Genomic DNA, 23,702 nt, shown 5'->3' with positions numbered 1-23,702 from the left:
CACATGTGACCAAAAGCTTTTCAACAGCGTTACACTCATGACTGTGTTTATGTTCTAAGACAAATCATTTCTTTCCCTGTTACTAAAACTGACTCAGAGGGAACAGCAGCGTGCCTCTCCACATTTCTCAAAACAGAATTATGACTTCAATCTCAAAATGTGGTCGATAATATTTTGTTTTCTTAATGAGACCCTAATACTCTAATGTAGATTTTTCACAAAGTACAATTTTGTGCTGACCAACAATAGTCTAAAGAAATGCAGCCATTCAACATATAATGTGTAGCTCTGTGTAGCGTCCTATTGCATGTGTACCAAATAATAATAATGGATTGGATTTATATAGCACTTTTCAAGGCACCCAAAGCGCTTTACAATGCCACTATTCATTCACTCTTACATTCACACATGGGTGGAGGCAGCTACAGTTGTAGCCACAGGTGTGGCTGTGGTTACAACTGTAGGGGCAGACTGACAGAGGCGAGGCTACCATATCGCGCCATCGGCCGATAGGTGAAGTGTTTTGCCCAAGGACACAACGAGAGACAGAGAGCCCGGGGAACGAACCGGCGACCTTCCGGTTACAGATGCGCTTCCCAACCCCCTGAGCCACGGTCGCTATAACTCCGCTTGAACAAAACAAGCGCACCTAATGCAGGGCGGGGCTTTCAGCAGCTACGTCACACTCGGTGCTGCTCGCTTACTCGCTGCGAAGTGCTGTTATGTCAGGTCGGTATATGTAACTTGTACGTAAGCAGCACTTCGGTAATAGCTTCATTTTTGTGGGAATCACGAGGACATAAAGAAACTCAGGTAAGAGACAAACAGGATGCGGTTTGTTTTGTAGCTGAATGATCGGCGGCTCGTCACGGCGGCGCTGACTGAACATTTCGCGCCCTGCCGGTGATGGTCCGACAAAAAGTGATCTCCGGTGTTTCAGTGCGGTGATATCTTTCCTTATATTAATAAATAATCTACATTGAAAGGGGTTATTTGATAAAATAAAGAAATGAGCTGCTTTGAAAGTATTTTCATCGCTGAAGATACTTTATGTGTTATAAAACACAATGCTGTGTGTTTTATAACACATATATATCACTTTACCGCCCTCTGCTGCCCTCTGATCTCTCCTGTAAAAGACATTTTATAATTTTAATGAGCGTTTTACATTCACAAATAAAGGATAAAAAGTGAACTGGAGCGATTACCTCATAACAGAAATGATCTGTCTGGCTTGACGTCATTCAAGAGAGATATGTTTGACATGTGTTTTACAGATTATGGACCAACGCGTCACAGCTGCTAAATACTGACAGTCTGTTTGTGGCACAACTTTTTTGGATTTTCTGGTGAAGGTGAGCACAGGTTAAACTGATAGTAACCGTGCTCGTTTTTTAAATGCTGATGCCTCAAGTCATTGTCACCAGTTACCTAACAGGTTACATCACAGGCATGTAGTCTGACCATTGCTTGGTCATTTATGCGCCTTCTTAAAGAAGCTGAACTGAGCTCGTGTGGGATTCATTTCAGGAGCAAACACATCCAAAATCGTTTAGAGGCCCGCACCACGAAGACGAGTTTTGGCGTATCCAGGTAACTTCAGGGTTAACGCTGAGTTTTCTCTGCTGCAAAGGTGTCTGTGACACCAGATGTTTATGTTCCAGTTGATTCTCATATTTAAAATATCAATATTTTAGTAATTTGGGCTAAATTCATTTAGTTTGTCATGAACAGGAGCACAGTGGAGTTAACTGTATTTTTGGGGTCGTCTAAAGGGGCCAATATTACCTGCTTTGCTCACTGTTGTTGTTCATCATTTATACCTGCTGTTAAGGGGCAAGAAGATGCTGCAGTATTCTCCTAAATGACAGGCCTCGCCATTTAGACAATATTGCGTCATATGCAAACTGTTTCAACATTTGGACACACCCTCTGTGTGTCAGTCATTTCTCTGAGCTTGCAGGATTCTCATGAAAATGCTGGTTATTAAAATCCTGCTCCTCTTAAATAATCAGGCCCCTTCTTATGTTAATGACCCTGTAGTACCATATCACCCTATTAGAGCACTTCGCTCTCGCTCTGCAGGCTCACTGCTGGGGGATTCCCATGATGCATTCAGTATTTCCTTTTTAGTCACATTCTTCACTCACTATGTGTTAACAGACCTCTCTGCACTGAATCGTACCTGTTATTAATCTGTCTCTCCTCCACTGCATGTCTTTATTAGAGATGGACCGATCTGATATTACGTATCGGTATCGGTCTGATACTGACCTAAATTACTGGATCAGATATCGTAGAGAAATAAAAAATGTAATCCGATCCATTAAATATCAAAAAAGCACCTCACAAAACTTGTGACATGTCATAACTCGGCTCATAACCGTAGCACGTCGCAGCAGTATGCATCACGTGATAGAGCAGCTGTGTGTATTTGTAGCCTTGCTAGCAAACATTTTATCTCTGAGGAAGTTTTCCCAGAGAGAAGTAAAGCAAGTGTGTAAGTTCATCTCTGAATGTTTGTAAAGCATTCCAGCGTTAAGCTTAACAACAGATATATGGAGCGACTGCCTCTCTCTCTCTCTCTCTCTCTCCTGCTGCTGCTTCAATCATGAAACTGATCAATGATCAGCTGATCGTCTCTCTTCTTTGTTTTTGTCTCACTTTGCACCAGAAAGAGGAAACCAGCGGCTGAACAACAGCAGCACGTTTAAGCTTGATAAGCTGTTGTTAGAATTTATTTAATATTATTTCTACACCAGGATCTTTTTCTACAGCTGACGTAACTGTGCAGGGGCGGAGCTAGCAAAGTTTAGCCAGGGGGGCCGATAGGGCATGAACAGGGAAAAGGGGGCACAAAGACAAACTTTTCTTTCTTATTCTCATTTAAAATGTCGAGCTTTTAATAAATAATTATCTGAATCTTACATCCAAAGTTTTAATCTTATGTAAAATATATAGAAGTCCATTACTGTATATAGTAACTGTTAAGTCTAATATACCCTAGTAAGCTATAGTACTTTTTCCATCTGTGCAGTCTGCAGTTCTGTTGAAGAAAGATGTTGAATCTATTTAATTATTCTTGAAAAATAATTTATTTCTGTGCATTTTTTTTCACACTGCATCAAATTAAAGTTGATTACATCGATTAAGCATCATGAGGTGGAGCGTGGTTCCCTATTTTTTATTTATTTTTTGCTGTGAGTTTTAGAACCCTATTAGTTAGGTTGCTTACTCTGTAAAATACCAGAATAGGGAGGATGGATCAGGTTTAAGTTTATTAGTTTGATCAGTTTTGCTGAACTATGAAATATTTTGGGTGCAGTGTATTTTTTACATACAGGTATAACAGAATAGCTTTAGTGTTGTTGTTTATTTAAACTTGAGTATGAACTTATACAAAATGCAGCAAGATATTAAAAAACAGTTTTATTGATTAAAACACACTATATCAGATTCATATTGGTATCGGCCGATATCCAAATTTATAATATCGGTATCGGACATAAAAAAGTGGTATCGTGCCGTCTCTAGTCTTTATCCTGCCTTCCTCCCCTCGCCCCGCAGATGGCCCCGCCCCTCCCTGAGCCTGTTTCTTCCTGTTAAAAGGGAGTTTTTCCTTCCCACTGTCGCCAAAGTGCTGCTCATAGGGGTCATATGATAGTTGGGTTTTCTCTATATGCATTATTGTAGGGTAAATGGTAAATGGCCTGTATTTGTATAGTGTTTTTCTAGTCCCTAAGGACCCCAAAGCACACATTCAGTCATCCACCCATTCACACACTAAGGTCTACCTTATAATATAAAGAGCCTTGAGGCGACTGTTGTTGGGATTGGGTGCTGTGTAAATAAAATTGAATTGAAAATTGAAAATCCAGGCTGGTATCGATGATACTGATCTGATACTTTGTACAAAAAAGTAATGTGTGGAAACTCAAAAGTAATGTATTTCAGATTATTCTTTCATAAAGAATACAAGACGTCAGACTTCTTGTTCTGATTCTTTAATTAGGAAGAGTTATCAAACAAAAAATTAAAAACACCTGAAAAGTCATGTGACTGAAAATAATAATATAGCTGAGAAACATTTTATAGACACATGTTATTATCTATCTTATTAAATATTTTTCGAGTTGAATTTCCATTATCTTGTGTTTATTATAAAGGTTTTGCAATGTGGGCAACATGGTGGTTAGAGGGCTGGGCCATATCATACCGCTTACCGCTATAATGTTGGGCAACGATAACAAATTGAAATATGGCGATAAAATATGGGTAAAACGCGCATGCGCAGTGCCTTTGTTTGCATACGCACATGGCGGAAAAAGCATGGCGACGACGCAGAATGAGAAGAGTGAAAGCGGATCGTTGAATGAAACAGATGGACCTGAACTGGTTTGTAAAAATGCTGCAGCTTCAGTGGTGTGGAACTGGTTTAGCTTTCGTCCGTCAGACACACCACAAAGCACTATTTTTGGTAGAGCATGCTAGCGGGCCGTCGTTATTACCGTGTTGTTTGGAAAATACGGCACACTTAAAATCAATCCTTTGATTTCTCTGAAAGTCGACAGAGCCCCTTATAATCCCGTGTGCCTTATGTATGAACGCTGGTTGTGTTTACTGACCTCGAAACGATTTTATGTGCACGGCGCTCGAAAATCTGTCAGATGTTTCAGTATGACTTTGCTGAGCTACGAAGCCGCACCGCTTGATGGATTGTCGGAGCATTACGGCTATCGTAGGCGGAGCCTCGCGGAGTGATACGTACTGTGCTTCAACATAATGTTACCGTATTGTGTGTGTATAACCTCTTTTTAAGTTTTGTGGATATTATACATGGTTATGCTGAGGATATGTCGGCCAGTTTCCACTGGAAATGCCTTTTGGTTAAACTGTCAGCGAGGAATTTGCATTTGCACTGTTACATTTTTATATAACTTTAATGCACATAAAAACAGCTGCTTGTTTAAGAGAAAATTGATGGTTTTTTGCACTAATAAAGTTGAGGAGTTGTAAAGTATTTTGTTTAGTGTCAATTATATCGTCAGTTATATCGTTATCGCAAATTTTCAAATGTATATCGTGATAAATATTTTTGGTCGTATCGCCCTGCTCTGGTGGTTAGCACTGCTGCCTCACAGCAAGAAGGTTCCTGAGTTCAATTCCACCTTTAGGCTACGTCCACGTCGTGTTCTCTCCGTTTTGGCGTCCCGTCCACACTGAGACGGCGTCTTTGCTTAAGGAAAATGCAGCGTTTTCAAAACGCTCTTGAAAACAAATACATTTGAAAACGGTGCTTTCGCGTCGCAGTGTGGACGGTGAAAATGGAGACTGGAAATGAAGATTCGACTGGAACGTAAGCGCTTTCGGCCGTTTCAATGTGGACGCACAACTCTGTGAAAACGACTGAAAATGCTAGTGTGGACGCGGAGCGCTTTCAGATGAAAACGCCGTTTTCAAATCTGTCCGGGCTGGTGTGGACGTGGTCTAAATTAGTGCTTATGTGGTGAAATCATTTAACACGTCTCATCTGCAGAGTGCTGCAGTGGCTTCCTGCACTGTAACGGTGGCATAAATACAAGTTTCTGTGAAATGCGGTGGTGAGCGAAGCGACCATTACAGCAGGTGTACTATGGCCTTTATACCGGCCAATCAGACAATAATGCCACATAAGCCAGAAGCCAAGATTTGTTGTGTTTTTTTGCAGTTCTTTTCCACAAACTCTCAAGTTTTCAAACTTTTCCTACGTCTCCCCTGTAGATTGCTGAGCTGCTGTACTGGAACATTAATAAAACGGCAAAAAACCAACAGGCTCGTAAACTTGTGTCTTCAACCCAGTTGCCATGGCACAACGCACCAGCTTATATAAATTGAGAGGTGCACTGCCAGCTGACAACACATGATGTGATGTCAAACGTTGAACATAAACACAGCATTAACAGGCGGCTCACATGCGACCTAATTTCTCAATGGTGCAACTAAAAAAATCCGAGGTTGCACCGGTGCGACCAGCCGTTCCAGGTTAAAAAAGTCTCTGCAACTCTGAAAGTCTCCATGTGCCTCTATCGTGGTCTAAACCAATCAGAGACAGTCAAACAACTCTTTACGGCAATATTTTTTCATGGTCTTGATGGTCACTGTAGTGGCTATATTCATTTCTTAAAGTTCTCTCTCTTATATTTAATAAATGGTAAATGGCCTGTATTTGTATAGCGCTTTACTAGTCCCTAAGGACCCCAAAGTGCTTTACACATCCAGTCATCCACCCATTCACACACTGGTGATGGCAGCTACATTGTAGCCACAGCCACCCTGGGGTGGGCCCACCACCACCAGTAGGACACGACGATCGAGACTGTCAGAGCCGGGGCTCGAACCTTCCGATTACAAGGCGAACTCCCAACTCTTGAGCCACGATTGGGCCACACTATGGACGGACAAGCGACAGTTTTTATGTTTTTATGCGTTGTCGTTAGCAACCACGACGGTTAAACAATGGCGTGGCTCCACCGTCCGCTTATTAACATATTGACCTTTCACAATAAAGCTCAAGATCCTGTTGAGACTTTTAAAAATAAACAAAATCCAGTGAAAGAGTATTCAGAGTGTTTACGGATGAGAAGTATAAAAGAGCCGTCAGGTGCTAAAAAAATAAACGTCTATCTCTGAGCCAGAGCCCACTGAAAGTAAAAGGGGGACGTGTATACATTTCAAAGAGAGTGGTTTGACCAGTTTCCCTGGCTAAGATACAGTAAAGCTGACAACTTGATGCACTGCGTTTACTGTGATGAGTGTGGAAAGACCACAAGCGGCAATACTGCATTTGTGACTGTTGCTTAGGGCTGGGCGATATGGCCTAAAATTCATATTGCAGTATAATTTGAAGCACGTGCAGTAACGATATATATCACGATATATTCTTTTCTTCTGTATAATGTATTTTCCACACTATAAGGACTTTAAATCCTTTAATTTTCTCAAAAATCGAGAGTGTGCCTTATGTATGAATTCTGGTTGTGCTTACTGACCTCAAACCGATTTGGGCAGAAATCTGTTAAAAATGTTTTGGTACAGCTTTGGTAAGCCGCACTGCTTGATGGATTGTCAGAGCATTACGGCTGCTGTAGTGAGGAGCTTCACGGAGTAATCTGGGTCCTAAACTCCGTCCGCTTCAGCTCCCAAAGTCAAACGAACACTAAGAATTAAAAACAGTCTAAATTCTTTCATCTTTAATTAAATCATCAGCATTGCTGCTTTACCAGGTGTAACAATTAAGTTTAACATCCATGAAAACATAATTTATTAAATTTAACGGAGTTAGAAGTTAGCAGGAAGTTAGCTCGCTAGTTTCCACCTAAACATTTCATACCATGTACTGACTGAGAGATTTTTGAAACTAATTCAAACGTACAGCTCTGCTACCACTTCCAACATAAATGAAGACAGAAACTAAACAGCAGTGGCGTTTGCAGGGTTACTGAAGTTGGACTACCTGGTATATAATGTTGTGCTACGTGACTGCTAGCGACACAGCTATGTTAGCATAACATTAGCACAGTGAAGCTGGAGGATGAACGCCAACTTTTTTCCACTCGATAAAAGTTGACGTGACGGATTCTGGTGGTCAGGGACAAATGCAATCACATAGCAGGATGCTATACACGGGGCAAACTTCAGTCAGGAGAACAACTGAGATTATTCATCCACAATACAAGGTTAGTCATTAATATACTGCAACAACATGGGAACAGAGCAGCTGCGAGATTTTTTTCCTCAGAAATCTCTCAGTCAGAACATGCTATATCATGCTTAGGTAACTAGCGAATCTAGCGAGCTAACTTCTGCTAACTTCTGCTAACTTCTAACTCCGTTAAATTGAATAAATTCTGTTTTCATGGATGCCTGGATGTTAAACATCATAGTTACACCTGGTAAAGCAGCAACGCTGATCATTTTATTAAAGATGGAAGAATTTAGACAATTTTTAACTCTCAGTGATGCTCGTTTGACTTCGGGACCTTAAAGGACAGAGTTTAGGACCCAGATTACTCCCAGATTTATGAGCACCTTAGTACGACAAATACGGCAATAACGACGGCCCGCTTGCATGTTCTACAAAAAAATGTGCTTTGTTGTGTATCTGACGGACAAACACCAAACCAGTTAAGTTGCACCATTTTTACAAACTAATTCTGGTTCATCCGTTTCTCTCAACAATCTGCTTTCCCCATTCTCATTCTCCGTTACCGCTGTGCATTTTCGGCACTGCGCATGCGCGTTTTACCCATATTCTATGCGATATTTCATTTTCTTATCGTTGCCTAGCATTGTACCGGTATTACCGTGAACGGTATAATATGGCCCAGCCCTAGTTGCTTGAAGACGTTTCACCTCTCATCCAAGAAGCTTCGTCAGTTCTAAGGTCAAATGGCGGAGATGAATCGAGCAGATATTTGAAGTTTACACAGAAACATTCTCACATGAAAATATCTTTAAAGTTTCTTTTGTGACACAGAAAGAGTAATATTTCAAACTCCGCCACTGCCTCGTTTGAGTTTTGGACTAAATGCATTCTGGGATATTTCATTTCGAGCTGATTGGAGACAAAAACAGCCAATCAGATTTTTTTGCATCCAAGTCTGTGATTGGCTGGTTTTGTGGCACAAATATAACGGTGTAGAGAAAGAGCTGAGCGCGCACGGGCAGAAATGTTGAGAGCGCGAGCAACACGCTGAGAGCGAGCGCAAGTGCAAAAACTGAGCGAGAGGGGCTGCTGTTGTGTGTGTGTGTCTGTGTGTGTGTGTGTGTGTGTGTGTGTGTGTGTGTGTGGATAATAGCAAACACTGAAATACAGTTTTTGCACGCAGGAATGAATTTTGTTCACTCAAATTAAGCTTTTCTTCGCTCAAAATAAATTTCTCCTCAAAATGCAACACTTGCACCTGCAAACTTTTTACGTGCGCTCAGAATAGTGACACAAAAATAACGCCATACAACAGTGTAACCGTGGCAACAAGTTAGTCTAGAGCTCTGACAGGTGTACTGCAGTCTTTATGCTTGTGATTGTGTGTTTTGGATGACAATGAAACATGAAACTGTTCATTATATATTGTTTACATTATATTTGTTACATCCTGCACACAACCTGACCTTTTCTCACGCAGCATGCTTGGAGCAGTGGTGGTTGGCATCGGCACAGCTGGTTGTGTTAGGATCAGAGACATGCTGGTGCCACTACAAGGCAGTCCTGCAGAGAAGCTCGCTGTCAAAGGATTTGTATCCAGGTAACACACACATGCTGATGCAGCTCAATAATGATATGAGATATAGTGTATGTGGCAAAATTATTGTCATAGATCGTGATGAGTCCAGAGGTGAATGAAAATAAAGCTAACTGATGGATGTCACAACATCAGCAGCAGTGTCAGCAGAGACAAGTTGTCCTTATTCCTACCCAGGTCCTCCCAGAGTCGTTCCCAAGGGCAGCTGAGATATCTAATCTCTCTAGTTAATCTGCCCTGGGTTCTTCCATGAAGACATCTTCAAAACAGGAGGCGTCCCGCATCATGCAGAGGAACAGTAAAACTGCACTGAGCCCTTAACCAAAGCACGTGGATAGGAACGTAGGTCGATTGGTAAACCAGCAGATTTGTTTTCAGACTCAGCTCTGCACCAATCGATGTCAGTTTCTCACTTGTGAGACCCTGAGAAATTCCTTCACTTGGAGCAGCTACTCCCCTCCAATCAGTGGGCACTTTTTTTTTTACAGAGGACCATCGCCTCAGACTTAGAAGTGCTGGTTTTCATCTGAGTTGCTTCCAGCTGGGCTGTTAACCACGCTAGCTGAATGTTATCATCTGATCAAGCCAAAAGAAACAAATCATCTGTAGAAAGCAGAGGCCAGCCTGAGGCCATCAAACCAGAGATTCTCCATCGGAGCCGTCACAGATACAGTAGAGCACTTCTTCCACCTCTTCAGTTGCCGAACTGTTTCCCAGGATTGGAACGGATTCCAGCCCCATTCCAGGGTCTGGTTTCCCAAGCTGTGACGAGGTGAAGTCAGCTGTTTCCAGCTGGTATCTCAACCTCACACACTAATTCATGCTGTTCCAAACTGGAGGCATGATTTGCCATGTACCCATAAAAAGTCACAGTACACTAGTGTTCACTGTCCCGTGTAAAGTCGAGCAGGACTGTGTTTACGAGCAGTTTGTAAGACTGTTAGTGAATTAAAGTTCATAGCGTTTAGCATGTAAAGCTGTTATATTGACAATCGGTGTATGTTTTAATTTTTGTTGTTTGTGAATCTTCAGTCTCAGGATGTTGTCTTAACTGTGACTTCTGTATTCTTCCTTTTGCTTCGGTTTACTGAAGGAGAAGCCTGGAGCCTCAGCAGGGAGTGAGTCGGATCTCAGTGGAGGAGGCTTTGGGTAGAGACGACGTTCATGTGGCGTTCATCTGTACTGAGAACATGTCACACGAGGACAATGTCAGGTAAATGTCTGTGCAGCTACAAAATGTTGTAGAAAACATGTACAGGGAGTTGGGAATACTTAGATTACAAACGTGAACGAGGTTAAACATCAGATTTAAGGAAATATGCTGAGTCATTTTTCCTGGAGTGGAAACCCCTCAATTTTTTTTCAGTGAATCAGTAGCCAGACTCAGAGAGCATCTAGACAGAGGCTATGTTCACACTGCAGGCGAAAGTGCATCAAATCCGATTTTTTTGACCCTATGCGACCCATATCCGATCATGCTGTGACAGTGTGAACGGCACAAATCCGATGTTTTCAAATCCGATCTGGGTCACTCTCGTATGTGGTCCTGAATCCGATACATATCTGATGTTTCAGAAAGCTGCTGTTTGATGGTCAAGTCGCATTAAATCCGTCTTTTACGTCACTGACACAAGACAGACGCCAATTATCAGCGCCGGAGAAGACATCGCGAACGCTTCCTGGCCATCTTGTGAAACTATTCCCTTGATCCCCTGCAGCAGTTCACAGATTTGGTCTTTGCGGACGATATAGCCTTACTCGCACCAACACTCCGGGCTCTTCAGAAAACAACCTCATTTTTGGAAAGCGAAGCAGCACCGATAGGACTCAGGATCAGCGGTGAGAAGTCGAAGATTATGCGAGTTGGTTACGCTACACCATCAAACACAGCGGTTACTGTGAAGCAGCAGCAGCAGCTAGAAGAGGTGGACAGGTTCATGTACCTGGGTTGCACTTTTAGCAGTGACGGGGACGTGGAGCATGACGTTAAGTGCAGAATTGGGAAAGCATGGGCAGCCTTTCAACGATTACGACCTACATGGATGACCACTGCACTGCCTTTATCAACCAAGTTGCGGCTCCTGAAGACCATCGTTATACCGACGGCACTGTACGCAGCGGAGACTTGGAAATCAACTGCAAAGATCAACCGCCATCTTGACGTCTTCCAACAACGTTGTCTTCGACGGCTGCTCAAGATCACATATCGGGATCGTGTTACCAATGAAGAAGTATATCGCCGTGCGGGAGTAGAGCCGCTCCATGTCCAAGTCACCAAGCGTCGGTTCAGATTTGCCGGTCACATCCTTCGGCTACCGGACCCGAGACCTGCCCGTGTCGCGGTTCTGTGGAACCCGAAGAATGGAAAGAGATGGCGAGGAAGACCTAAAATAACATGGAGGAGGACTTTCCTTGAAGATTTACGTTCAGTCGAACTGTCATGGGATGACAGATAGACCGAGTTCGATGGCGTTCTCTTGTCGCCCGATGCACCGATCGGCGCGGGAGGATCTAAGTCTAAGTCAAAGTAATCTGCAGATTCTGACAGAAATCTGCAACCATCCTTTGAAGCAGCGCTCCTCTAAAACAGCAATAAGGATCATTATTAGGTTATTTACATTATTATGTAAATAACAAAATAACTTAAAGCAAAAATTGGGAAACGTGAAGTCTGAAGTCTTTATATTAAGGTCCATCAGTCAAACATACTGTTGCTCTGGGTCTAAACAGAGCGCGTTGTGTGTGACGTCTTCTTTTGTGCATGCGGCCGCTTTGAGCGTTCACACTAGAGCGCGTTTGCTGTCACATTTTATCTGTAGTGTGAACGAGCAGACAAAAAAATCGGATTTGATCAGAAAATCTGAATTGATCATCAAGACCTGCAGAGTGAACGTAGCCTTAGTGACACATTTAACAGCTAAAGGCCACATTGTTCCCTTGAATGTGGTAGTAGCCAAAGTCTCGGTGTTTCATTGGTTAGGTTGGCAAGAATGACACTCTCAAGCAGAGCTTCCCAAAGTGTGGGGCCCGCCCTCTGGGGGGGGCGCGGTATGAAAAAAAAAAAAAAGAAGAAGAACGCTTGGACACTGCTAGCATAACAGACAGGTTTTTGGGGCTCCCACAGAAACGCAAAGCAGGAGATGAAGCATCGCTGAATATGTTTCCAAACCAACTTCATTCTAAGCCAAAGACAAGAAAATATAATGAAGCAAATCTGCCCTTTGGTTTCACCTGCACAAGTGCAGAGGTAGGTCTCCCTGCAGGATTGGTTTTCGCTGCGTCGGGAGCAGCGCTGGGCTGTTTAAATCACAGACAAACAGGATCCCACATTCTTGATTTTTAGTTCACAAACACTTGTTGTAATGACTAACTGCTCCTGACATGTTGGAGATGTTTGCTCTTTATACAGTAAAGTTACAGCGGGATACAAATAACATCAGGCTGATCCTGCCACGATTTGTTCCCTCGGTTCAAATCACAGACAAACAGGATCCCACAGCTGTTTATGTTTTTAAACCCATTTTGCAGAGGGATTGAAAAATGCATTGACATCAATGTTGAACATTATTACACAGGAAAAAACAACTACAGTAAAATAATCACAGCGTGACGCCTCTGCCTTTGTAAATGGAGGGACAGTAACTGCGTGTAAAACCTGCAGACAGTCAGATTAACAGTATTTTGTCTCTATCATTCTGCAATTCATCTCATGTAAACAATAACGTGGCCACAGCGTGACGTGAATAAAGGCACATACCTTTGACGTTGTATGAGGAACTCTGTATTCCTCGTCCACACGGAAACGCAAAAAAGGAGTTTTAAAAAATCTCAGTTTTCAGTGATTTGAAACGTGTTTATGTGGATGAAAGTTCCAAACGCATAGAAACAGCTGCGTTTTTAAAAAAAAACCTGTGTAGGTGTTAACACAGTGTAAAAGAGTTAGTAGTTTATTTTCTTACTACCTGTAATTTATTGCTGTTTACTTGTATTTGCTTATTTTTTTACTAAATGTTTGAGGTGTGAAATAATCCACAATGGAGTTTGAAAACAAAATATGGGTGTGTGTGGTTGGAGGATGTGTTTGTGCGGGGGGGGGGGTCTAAACAAACATTCAAATATGCGCTCAAGTAAAATGTAAGTACATCTCTAATTTTGTCTCTATTATCTGACAGGAGTCTTTTTCTCCCATCGTAGAAAACATTGGTAACAAAATTCTGAATGTTTAAGTGACCTTCTATTCTTGTTGCCTTCACTTTGACCACGAACTCGTGTCTCATCAGGACGTTTCTGCAGGCACAGAAGCATGTCTGTGTTGAGTATCCCATGACCATGAGCTACAAGGCTGCTGTGGAGCTTTGGGACTTAGCTGAAGAAAAAGGTGATCATTTATGATTGTGTGCTACCGTGCACGTTCCCATGCACATTCCCATGCAGGTTCCCATGCACATTCCCATGCACGTTCCCATGCACATTCCCATGCACGTTCCCTTTGCACGTTCCCATGCACGTTCCCATGCACGTTCCCTTTGCACGTTCCCTTTGCACGTTCCCATGCACGTTCCCATGCACGTTCCCTTTGCACGTTCCCTTTGCACGTTCCCATGCACGTTCCCATGCACGTTCCCATGCACGTTCCCTTTGCACGTTCCCTTTGCACGTTCCCTTTGCACGTTCCCTTTGCACGTTCCCATGCACGTTCCCTTTGCACGTTCCCTTTGCACGTTCCCTTTGCACGTTCCCATGCACGTTCCCATGCACGTTCCCTTTGCACGTTCCCTTTGCACGTTCCCTTTGCACGTTCCCATGCATGTTCCCATGCACGTTCCCATGCACGTTCCCATGCACGTTCCCTTTGCACGTTCCCTTTGCACGTTCCCATGCACGTTCCCATGCACGTTCCCATGCACGTTCCCTTTGCACGTCAGACACTGAGTTCGGAGAAATGCTGTCAAACAGATAATTCAAAAGTTCAGCGGTAACATCTCAGAGTAATGGAAGCTCCTTTTATTAAGTACAGTGTTGTCATCACTACTGACGTGAGAACAGCACGAGCATTTACCCTGATGGTTCTGCAAGTGATTCATAATAATTCATAACAGCATTTGGATCGGTTGTTCTGCAGAAACACAGTTTGATGATACTGTGGGAAAAATAGTAGCTCATTTTGGATTTGATTGCAGCAACACTTCACTTGTGTCAAGATGGGGAAACAAAGGCTAAAAGAAACAGCTGAAGGAACATTTTGCGACAAATTAGGTTCATTGGCAGCAGGTCAGTAATATGATTGGCTGTAGGAAGATCATCTCAGAGAGCCAGGGTGATGTTATGGGCAGAGATTCACTAATCTGCAAAAAACTGAGTCTACAAAAGTTGTGCAACAATGTTAGAATAATGTTCTTCTGTTACCACAAAGACTAGATGTCTCCAACTACAGCAAATGATATTAATGATAGATTAGATTCCAAGAATCTGGAGAAATGTTTGTGTGCATGGGCACAGAAAGCCTGAATGCCCCTCAGGGGGAGCATTAAAAACAGACATGATTCTGTCGTGGAAATGACAGCATGGATTTACGAACGCATCCAGAAATAATTGTCTTTTAACACAGTTAGCAGTAGGGATTCAATTCAATTCAATTCAATTTTATTTACAGTGGGGCAAAAAAGTATTTAGTCAGCCACCGATTGTGCAAGTTCCCCCACTTAAAATGATGACAGAGGTCAGTAATTTGCACCAGAGGTACACTTCAACTGTGAGAGACAGAATGTGAAAAAAAAATCCATGAATTCACATGGTAGGATTTGTAAAGAATTTATTCGTAAATCAGGGTGGAAAATAAGTATTTGGTCAATAACAAAAATACAACTCAGTACTTTGTAACATAACCTTTGTTGGCAATAACAGAGGTTAAACGTTTACTATAGGTCTTTACCAGGTTTGCACACACAGTAGCTGGTATTTTGGCCCATTCCTCCATGCAGATCTTCTCAAGAGCAGTGATGTTTTGGGGCTGTCGCCGAGCAACACGGACTTTCAACTCCCGCCACAGATTTTCTATGGGGTTGAGGTCTGGAGACTGGCTAGGCCACTCCAGGACTTTCAAATGCTTCTTACGGAGCCACTCCTTTGTTGCCCGGGCGGTGTGTTTTGGATCATTGTCATGTTGGAAGACCCAGCCTCGTTTCATCTTCAAAGTTCTCACTGATGGAAGGAGGTTTTGGCTCAAAATCTCACGATACTTGGCCCCATTCATTCTGTCCTTAACACGGATCAGTCGTCCTGTCCCCTTGGCAGAAAAACAGCCCCATAGCATGATGTTTCCACCCCCATGCTTCACAGTAGGTATGGTGTTCTTGGGATGCAACTCAGTATTCTTCTTCCTCCAAACACGACGAGTTGAGTTTATACCAAAAAGTTCTACTTTGGTTTCATCTGACCACATGACATTCTCCCAATCCTCTGCTGTATCATCCATGTGCTCTCTGGCAAACTTCAGACGGGCCTGGACATGCACTGGCTTCAGCAGCGGAACACGTCTGGCACTGCGGGATTTGATTCCCTGCCGTTGTAGTGTGCTACTGATGGTGACCTTTGTTACTTTGGTCCCAGCTCTCTGCAGGTCATTCACCAGGTCCCCCCGTGTGGTTCTGGGATCTTTGCTCACCGTTCTCATGATCATTTTGACCCCACGGGATGAGATCTTGCGTGGAGCCCCAGATCGAGGGAGATTATCAGTGGTCTTGTATGTCTTCCATTTTCTGATGATTGCTCCCACAGTTGATTTTTTCACACCAAGCTGCTTGCCTATAGTAGATTCACTCTTCCCAGTCTGGTGCAGGTCTACAATTCTTTTCCTGGTGTCCTTCGAAAGCTCTTTGGTCTTGGCCATGGCGGAGTTTGGAGTCTGACTGGTTGAGGCTGTGGACAGGTGTCTTTTATACAGATGATGAGGTCAAACAGGTGCCATTCATACAGGTAACGAGTGGGGGACAGAAAAGCTTCTTACAGAAGACGTTACAGGTCTGTGAGAGCCAGGGATTTTCCTTGTTTGAGGTGACCAAATACTTATTTTCCACCCTGATTTACGAATAAATTCTTTACAAATCCTACCATGTGAATTCATGGATTTTTTTTTCACATTCTGTCTCTCACAGTTGAAGTGTACCTCTGGTGCAAATTACTGACCTCTGTCATCATTTTAAGTGGGGGAACTTGCACAATCGGTGGCTGACTAAATACTTTTTTGCCCCACTGTATATAGCGCCAAATCACAACAAATGTCGCCTCTATGTATTCATAGATACAGAGAAAAGCCCAACAATCATATGACCCCCTATGAGCAAGCACTTTGGCGACAGTGGGAAGGAAAAACTCCCTTTTAACAGGAAGAAACCTCCAGCAGAACCAGGCTCAGGGAGGGGCGGCCATCTGCTGTGATTGGTTGGGGTGAGAGAAGGAAGACAGGATAAAGACATGCTGTGGAAGAGAGACAGAGGTTAATAACAGATATGATTCAATGCAGAGAGGTCTGTTAATACATAGTGAGTGAGAAAGGTGACTGGAAAGGAAAAACTCAATGCATCATGGGAATCCCCCGGCAGCCTACATCTATTGCAGCATAACTAAGGGAGGATTCAGGGTCACCTGGTCCAGCCCTAACTATATGCTTTAGCAAAAAGGAAAGTTTTAAGCCTAATCTTAAAAGTAGAGATAGTGTCTGTCTCCTGAATCCAAACTGGAAGCTGGTTCCACAGAAGAGGGGCCTGAAAACTGAAGGCTCTCCCTCCCATTCTACTTTTAAATACTCTAGGAACAACAAGTAGGCCTGCAGAGTGGGAGCGAAGTGCTCTAATAGGGTAATATGGTACTACAAGGTCATTAAGATAAGATGGGGCCTGATTATTTAAGACCTTGTATGTGAGGAGCAGGATTTTGAATTCAATTCTGGATTTAACAGGAAGCCAATGAAGGGAAGCCAAAACAGGAGAAATCTGCTCTCTCTTTCTAGTCCCTGTCAGTACTCTTGCTGCAGCATTTTGGATTAACTGAAGGCTTTTCAGTGAGTTTTTTGGACATCCTGATAATAATGAATTGCAGTAGTCCAGCCTGGAAGTAATAAATGCATGAACTAGTTTTTCAGCGTCACTCTGAGACAGGATATTTCTAATTTTAGAGATGTTGCGCAAATGGAAGAACGCAGTCTTACATATTTGTTTAATATGTGCGTTGAAGGACATATCCTGGTCAAAAATGACTCCAAGGTTCCTCACAGTGTTACTGGAGGCCAAGGTAATGCCATCCAGAGTAAGAATCTGGTTAGATACCATATTTCTAAGCTTTTCAGCGCCGAGTACAATGACCTCAGTTTTATCTGAGTTAAGAAGCAGAAAGTTAGTGGCCATCCAAGTCTTTATGTCTTTAAGACATTCCTGCAGTTTAACTAATTGGTGTGTGTTATCTGGCTTTATGGACAGATAGAGCTGGGTGATGGGTATCGTTTAGGTTTTATCCGATACCGGTGCCAAACTGGTACTTTTGAAACGGTGCCGGTGCTTAAACGGTGCTCAAACCGGTGCTTAAAGAATGGAGAACACAAAATTGGTCCAAAAACCTCTCATGTTCAGCTGTTTTTTTGTAAAAAGATAACAATGTTAGCCTTTTCTGCAGCTATGGGGCATATATGGTATCACTCTTGGCTGGAAGCAGCTTAAACAATGGAAAAAACACAAACTTTGTCCAAAAACCTCTCATGTTTAACTGTTTTCCACTTTTTCTTTGGTCATTTTAGCCTTTTTGGCCAGGGTGAAGGGAGTATCTGCCATCAAACAAGAAGACAGCTGCATGTAGCTATGATGATGTTTGCTAGTTCACCTTACATGCATTAATGTAATAACGTGGTTAGCCTACTCAACGTAAATTACACACGAACAACATTAAGCTACTCACGCAGAGAAGAACGGCTGCTGCTGCATCATCATCCTCATCATTTCTGCTACACTGGCAGGGCTAGGGGCCAGGACTCTCCTCTTCGGGTTTTTGGGGGATGTTGCTAACTCCGGGTCGATAACAGGCACCACACCTGCAGTAGATGTGCTCGGTGTGAGGTCTCGCAGCAAGCTATCAAATACGGCGCATTTCTCGGCTTTTAACAAAACGCTATGCGTCGCCAGGTGTTTCATCAGATTTGAGGTGTTACCTCCTTTGACAGCATCACAGTATCAGCTTAAAGTACTTGTTGCAGCTGCTGAGTTTGCATCTTTTGCTGTGAAGTACAGCCAGACTTTGACTGCTTCGTCTTGGGCGTTTTTAATCTGTAGCTCTGCTCTAAAAGAACGTACGTACCTGGACCCGCCTACTATCCTCGGAAACGTAAAATGATTGGCTAGAATCTAAAGTGTATGACAGCTCAGAAAAAAAAGCACCGAAATGTGCGCTGCTTTTCGGTCTGGTTACTACCGTTTATGCCATCATGGCACCGGATACCGGTTAGCAGGTTAAAGCTGCAAAGAAGAAGCCATCTGAAATCTGCTGTGGTCCAAACCTCTGAAGCTGAATCATAATTTGAAATTCCTTCCCCAAAATATAAAGACGAGAGGGATCATCATGGAGGTGCATCAGACAGGAACAGGCTTCAGAGGCTTTAGGGCAACGTTTCTTCCAGGTTGTACTCGGGGAGGGTCTTTGCATACCTGAGTAAGACAACAAAATTTAGCACAGGAGGAAATGAGATGCTACGCAGTGGCTGGCATCTTTTTGAGACACGCTGTCTTCAAATCCAAGTTGAGCTAATATTTTCACAACATTTTTCATAAATGGTAAATTTTCTCAGTTTAAACGTTTGATGTTTTCTATATTCTGCTGAGAATAAAATATGGGCACACATGATCGCATCGCCTGTTTGCATTTTGTGCAGCATGCCTTCTTTTTTGGTTTGTAAAAGTTTGTGTCTGTTTGTCAGGAGTGATTCTGCATGAAGAACACATTGAGCTGCTGTCAGAGGAATACAAACAGCTGAAGAGAGAGGTAGAGGGAAAAACCCTGCAGGAAGGTACTCTTCATTTTACTGGTAAGAGACAGAAGCTAAAGAGTGTCTTTTTAAATAACCCTTGGGTTTAAAATCAGATCACGTTTCCACCAGCAGAACGTTACCCAGGGAAGGGAATATTTGGAGGATGAACGAGGCTTAGTTTACAGTCCCTGCACGCGAGGCAGAAGCACAATGACCAGTGAAAACCAGATGAATATGAAAACTTCTTTGGCGAGTCCTGTGGAGTGTTGTTTGAACTCTGTCAGTTCCTGTCTGTGCCAGACTTATGGTGCTATATAAGAACCAGTCCATTTACTTCTTACTGCACTTCTTGACATTTGGAAACACACAGAATAACTTTGTATATTCATATCCTGCTTTGTAGGGATCATCGTTTATTTTTCTCCAGGTTAAACTCGGTTCTTTTGTTTTATTATGACGATTTGTTGAGTGACAGCTCAAACCCTTGCTGACGTTTTTATACTGTGTGTAAACTGGAAGATAACCACAACTAGATTTTACAAACTTTGAGCATTACAGAGTTAAAGCGTAGGAGTGGTGTGTGCTGTTACTCTAAGTTTAGAGGTAGTAACGTTGACCCTGGTATTTTTCAGAAACAATTATTATTCTAGGCGATCGTGGCTCAAGAGTTGGGAGTTCGCCTTGTTGCCGGTTCGAGCCCCGGCTCCGACAGACACCCGTTGCCTACTGGTGGTGGTCAGAGGGCCCGGTGGCGCCAGTGTCCGGCAGCCTCGCCTCTGTCAGTGCGCCCCAGGGTGGCTGTGGCTACAATGTAGCTGCCATCACCAGTGTGTGAATGGGTGGGTGACTGGTTGTGTAAAGCGCTTTGGGGTCCTTAGGGACTAGTAAAGTGCTATACAAATACAGGCCATTTATTATTCTATACAAACAGAAATATAGAAATTTATGCTTTCTAAAGAAAACTCTTATCTTTAAAAATGCTATCCTTTGCAATCTTAGAAACAGTATTAGGGGAATTTTTGACAAAAATTTGATGTGAGGTCTAATAATTCATCCGTACGATGCTTTAAACACACGACAGTTCTCAGCGACTCGAATTCAAACGTCAGGAAACTCTTAGTAATGTACGTGCTGTCATTTCTTCAAGGTGGAGCTTTAAAGCCTGGATTTGGTTTCCCATCATTCAGCGGCATCGCCCGCCTTACCTGGTTGGTTGAGTTGTTTGGTGAGCTCTCAGTATCTGCAGCAACACTGGAGGAGGACCCTGCTAACAGCTACAGCAAGATGACTGCAAAGCTGCGAACATCTGACAGCAGGTACGGAGGAGAGATCCATCTGAATGAAGAACAAGAGGAGGACTATACCCACCTTATCCCACATGTCAGCACACAAGACTGGGGGCTAGGGCCAACGTCAGAGCAGGGCTGTACCAAACAGACTAACTAAACCCCAAACAACAGGAATGTACATGCGGATAATATTTCAAAATCATAGCCAAAAGTCTGTTTGAAACATCACTCTTTGCTGTTGTCAGTTGTGCTGCGATGTGATTGGTTAAATGTATAGTTTGCAGTACATGCGTCATGACTTCATTTCACCTAGCTGGAATAAATAAAAGTATTTTTAAAGTGAGAAAGCCATTGGAGTAGCCACTGAGTGAGAATATGTCCCAGTCGTTTGGTTGTCATGACGAAAGGACAGATGAGAGGCGTAAATGACGTGTAATCGTTTCATCTTATGTCCATCCAGATCTCTGACATGGATTGAGGAACGGCAACCAGGCCTCCCCCGAGCAAAAAACATCAACTTTCAGTTTGATTCAGGGGCTCTGACTCAGATTCCTCCGGCACCAAGAGGGAGCGTGGGCCTTTTTATGCAAGACCTGATCCATTTCTCTGCTAAGCTGGCCGGCCAAGTGAGTCCTGAAGAGCTCCAGAGAGAGAGAGTCAGGGTCCTGCACTGCCTGGAACTGGCAGGCAAAATACAAGAGCTTTGCCAAGGTTAAAGGGAAGCTCCTTGATCTCATTGGATGATAGTTACATTTATACCCCTGTTTCAAAAACATTTGTTATGCTGTGTGGATAAAATAAAATGCAGTGATTTGAAAGTCTCATATGTTTATAGGCTACGTCCACACGTACACGGGTATTTTTGAAAACGGAGATTTTCCGTTTTCGTTTTAAAAAATAATCCCGTCCACACGTAAACGCAGAAATGAAGGAAAACGCTGCTAGGAACATGCCAAAGCAACAGGCAGAGATGGGCAGTAACGCGTTACTTGTAACTTGTAACGTGTTACTGTAATCCGATTACTTTTTTCAAGTAACGAGTAAAGTAAGGGATTACTATTGCAAAAACGGTAATTAGATTACCGTTACTTTCCCGTAGGAACGCTGTGTTACTGCGTTACTAAAACCGTGATTTTTTTGGAGAATGTCTCATGACAGTGACGTAAGCGAGTGCGACGTTCGTGACAACAGCTGTGTGCAGATCAACAATGGATCATATATCGAGTGCAGAGAGAGTATGAGCGTGCAGCGTTTAAAGCGTGGAAGTACTGACCTTACTTTGAGTTTGATTCCATAAAAAGTGACAAAAACATTAGTGTCCGTTGTGCGTGGGAAGAAAACTTCTTTTTACAGCGAAAAAAACCCCTAAACTTCCAAACAAGCACCGAGTAGCTACGACGTAATGGGAAACTCACAGAGAAACTCGCGGATTCTTCCACTGACCGCTGCACACCTGCACCAGGATAAACCTCCGCCTACCCCACTCCTGCTTTACAGGTGAAAATAGAGCAACAGGACCGCTAGTCTTTGACTTTATTTATTTTCTGCTGTGTTTTACTTGCATCTATTTGAAAGACTGAGTGTAAACACAAAAAATATTTTATTTTATGTGCTGGAATGTGCAGAAAATAGGTTTAAATGTTAAACAAATTTCTTCCAGTCAGAATGTTGCAGATAATTAAAGTTTTGCTTGATGCATAAAGTTAAAAGATTAAAACTAATAAAACAAGTTTTAAAAAGAGACTTTTCCATTTGATTACATTTTGTATGATGATTATGCAGAAAAAGTAGAATTGGGCTGAAAGATCTATCACTTTATCACCTATTCAGGTTGTAAATCGTGTTTTTAAAAAGTAACTAAGTAACTAAGTAATTAATTACTTTTGAAAATAAGTAATCAGTAAAGTAACGGGATTACTTTTTTGGGGAAGTAATCAGTAATTAGTTACTGATTACTTTTTTCAAGTAACTTGACCAACACTGGCAACAGGTGGCGATATATTCCTAACCGTGTAGAAATGTTGGCCAATCAGAAGTCTAGAAGCCTCGGCGGGAAAGAGTAAACAAAGCTGGGGCATAGAAGCAGAACCGAGTCGTATTTGTGGAGGGACAGTAACTGTGTGTATATGTAAGCATTTAAACACTGCAGAGACAAGTAACAGTAACAGTATTGTAGAAATTCATTTCACCAAAACAATAACGTGGCGCACAGTGTGACGTCAAAAAAGGCGCACACCTTTGACGCTGCGTTTTCTGCGTTTTCTGCGTTTTTCTCGTCCACACGTAAACGCAAAAACTGAGTTTTCAAAAATATCCACCCAGGCCGGAGTTTTTAAAAATCTCCGTTTTGAGTGACCAAAAACGCCGTTTACGTGTGGACGAAAGGTGCAAACGCATAAAAAAATCTGCGTTTTCAAAAATACGTACGTGTGGACGTATCCTCAGTTTATTCACAATAAAACAACAACCTTCATAAATATCTGGGAAGTGAGGAATGCTGCGTTTGTAGCAGAGGAATGTCGTCCCATTGTTGTGTGATAGAGAATTCAAAGAACTCTTCTTTTGAACTGAGTGCTGACAACAACCCTTTCCATGTGCCATCCATGATTCCCAAAAAGAGTTGCTTTAATCATTTGGCTTCTTCTTTGCACGACATAATTTTAACCTGCATTTATGACATTATTGACTTGCAAGCTTATTCCAGTGGGGACATCCCAGTTGTTTTGGGAAGTCAACAGGATGGTGATGTACACAAATAAAGTAAATATTAAACCACCTTAAAGTCTGACTTCATTATAGATCAATATTGGTAGGAGAGGATGGCTCGCAATGACAGACTTCCTCCAGACTTTGACGGATGAAAGCTGAAAGAATGAAGGTGCTATCTGGATACGAGTCACAGCTCAACAGAGATAAGCAAGCAACTGGTGTTTTCATGGTTTCCAATTGGATGAGAGAAACAGTGGTGGAAACACTGGTTGATGACTTGAACAAGGACCCTGGTACGGACACATTACTCACGAATCTCGACAGTGTGTTTCTTGAAGAAAAAGACCAGACCTATGATGTTTTTTGCCTTGAGAAGATAACGACAGACCCCAGTGTAACTGTGACAAACTCTAC

General features: G+C 42.6%; 1 protein-coding gene across 2 annotated transcripts; it reads left to right on the top strand.

Annotated features, from left to right (window-relative positions):
- Window positions 1–630: 630 nt before the first annotated feature.
- blvra (biliverdin reductase A) lies at window positions 631–23,355 on the top strand. Of its 2 annotated transcripts, XM_087850622.1 has the most exons (7): window positions 631–813; window positions 9,165–9,284; window positions 10,375–10,494; window positions 13,562–13,659; window positions 19,240–19,347; window positions 20,438–20,606; window positions 21,040–23,355. In XM_087850622.1, exons 2-7 carry the CDS (start codon window positions 9,166–9,168, stop codon window positions 21,293–21,295), a joined length of 870 nt encoding a protein of 289 aa, XP_087706748.1. In that variant the 5' UTR covers window positions 631–813; window position 9,165; the 3' UTR covers window positions 21,296–23,355. The 2 variants fall into 2 exon arrangements, with proteins under 2 accessions (XP_087706748.1, XP_087706749.1); XM_087850623.1 differs by lacking the exons at window positions 631–813; window positions 9,165–9,284 and adding an exon at window positions 9,845–10,053.
- Window positions 23,356–23,702: the final 347 nt, after the last annotated feature.

This window comes from Neolamprologus brichardi, chromosome 14, assembly GCF_056152115.1.
Source record: "Neolamprologus brichardi isolate AB-2024 chromosome 14, ASM5615211v1, whole genome shotgun sequence".
In the NCBI taxonomy this organism is placed as follows: domain Eukaryota; kingdom Metazoa; phylum Chordata; class Actinopteri; order Cichliformes; family Cichlidae; genus Neolamprologus; species Neolamprologus brichardi.
Note: the sequence above shows the minus strand (reverse complement) of the source record. Positions and strands in the feature narration are given on the sequence as shown.

Coding starts and splice junctions, on each gene's coding strand:
- blvra (XM_087850623.1), top strand. CDS start 9,848: ATGTTATCATCTGATCAAGCCAAAAGAAACAAATCATCTGTAGAAAGC. Junction 10,054..10,374: donor GTTTCCCAAGCTGTGACGAG/GTGAAGTCAGCT, acceptor GGTTTACTGAAG/GAGAAGCCTGGAGCCTCAGC. Junction 20,607..21,039: donor CTGCGAACATCTGACAGCAG/GTACGGAGGAGA, acceptor ATGTCCATCCAG/ATCTCTGACATGGATTGAGG.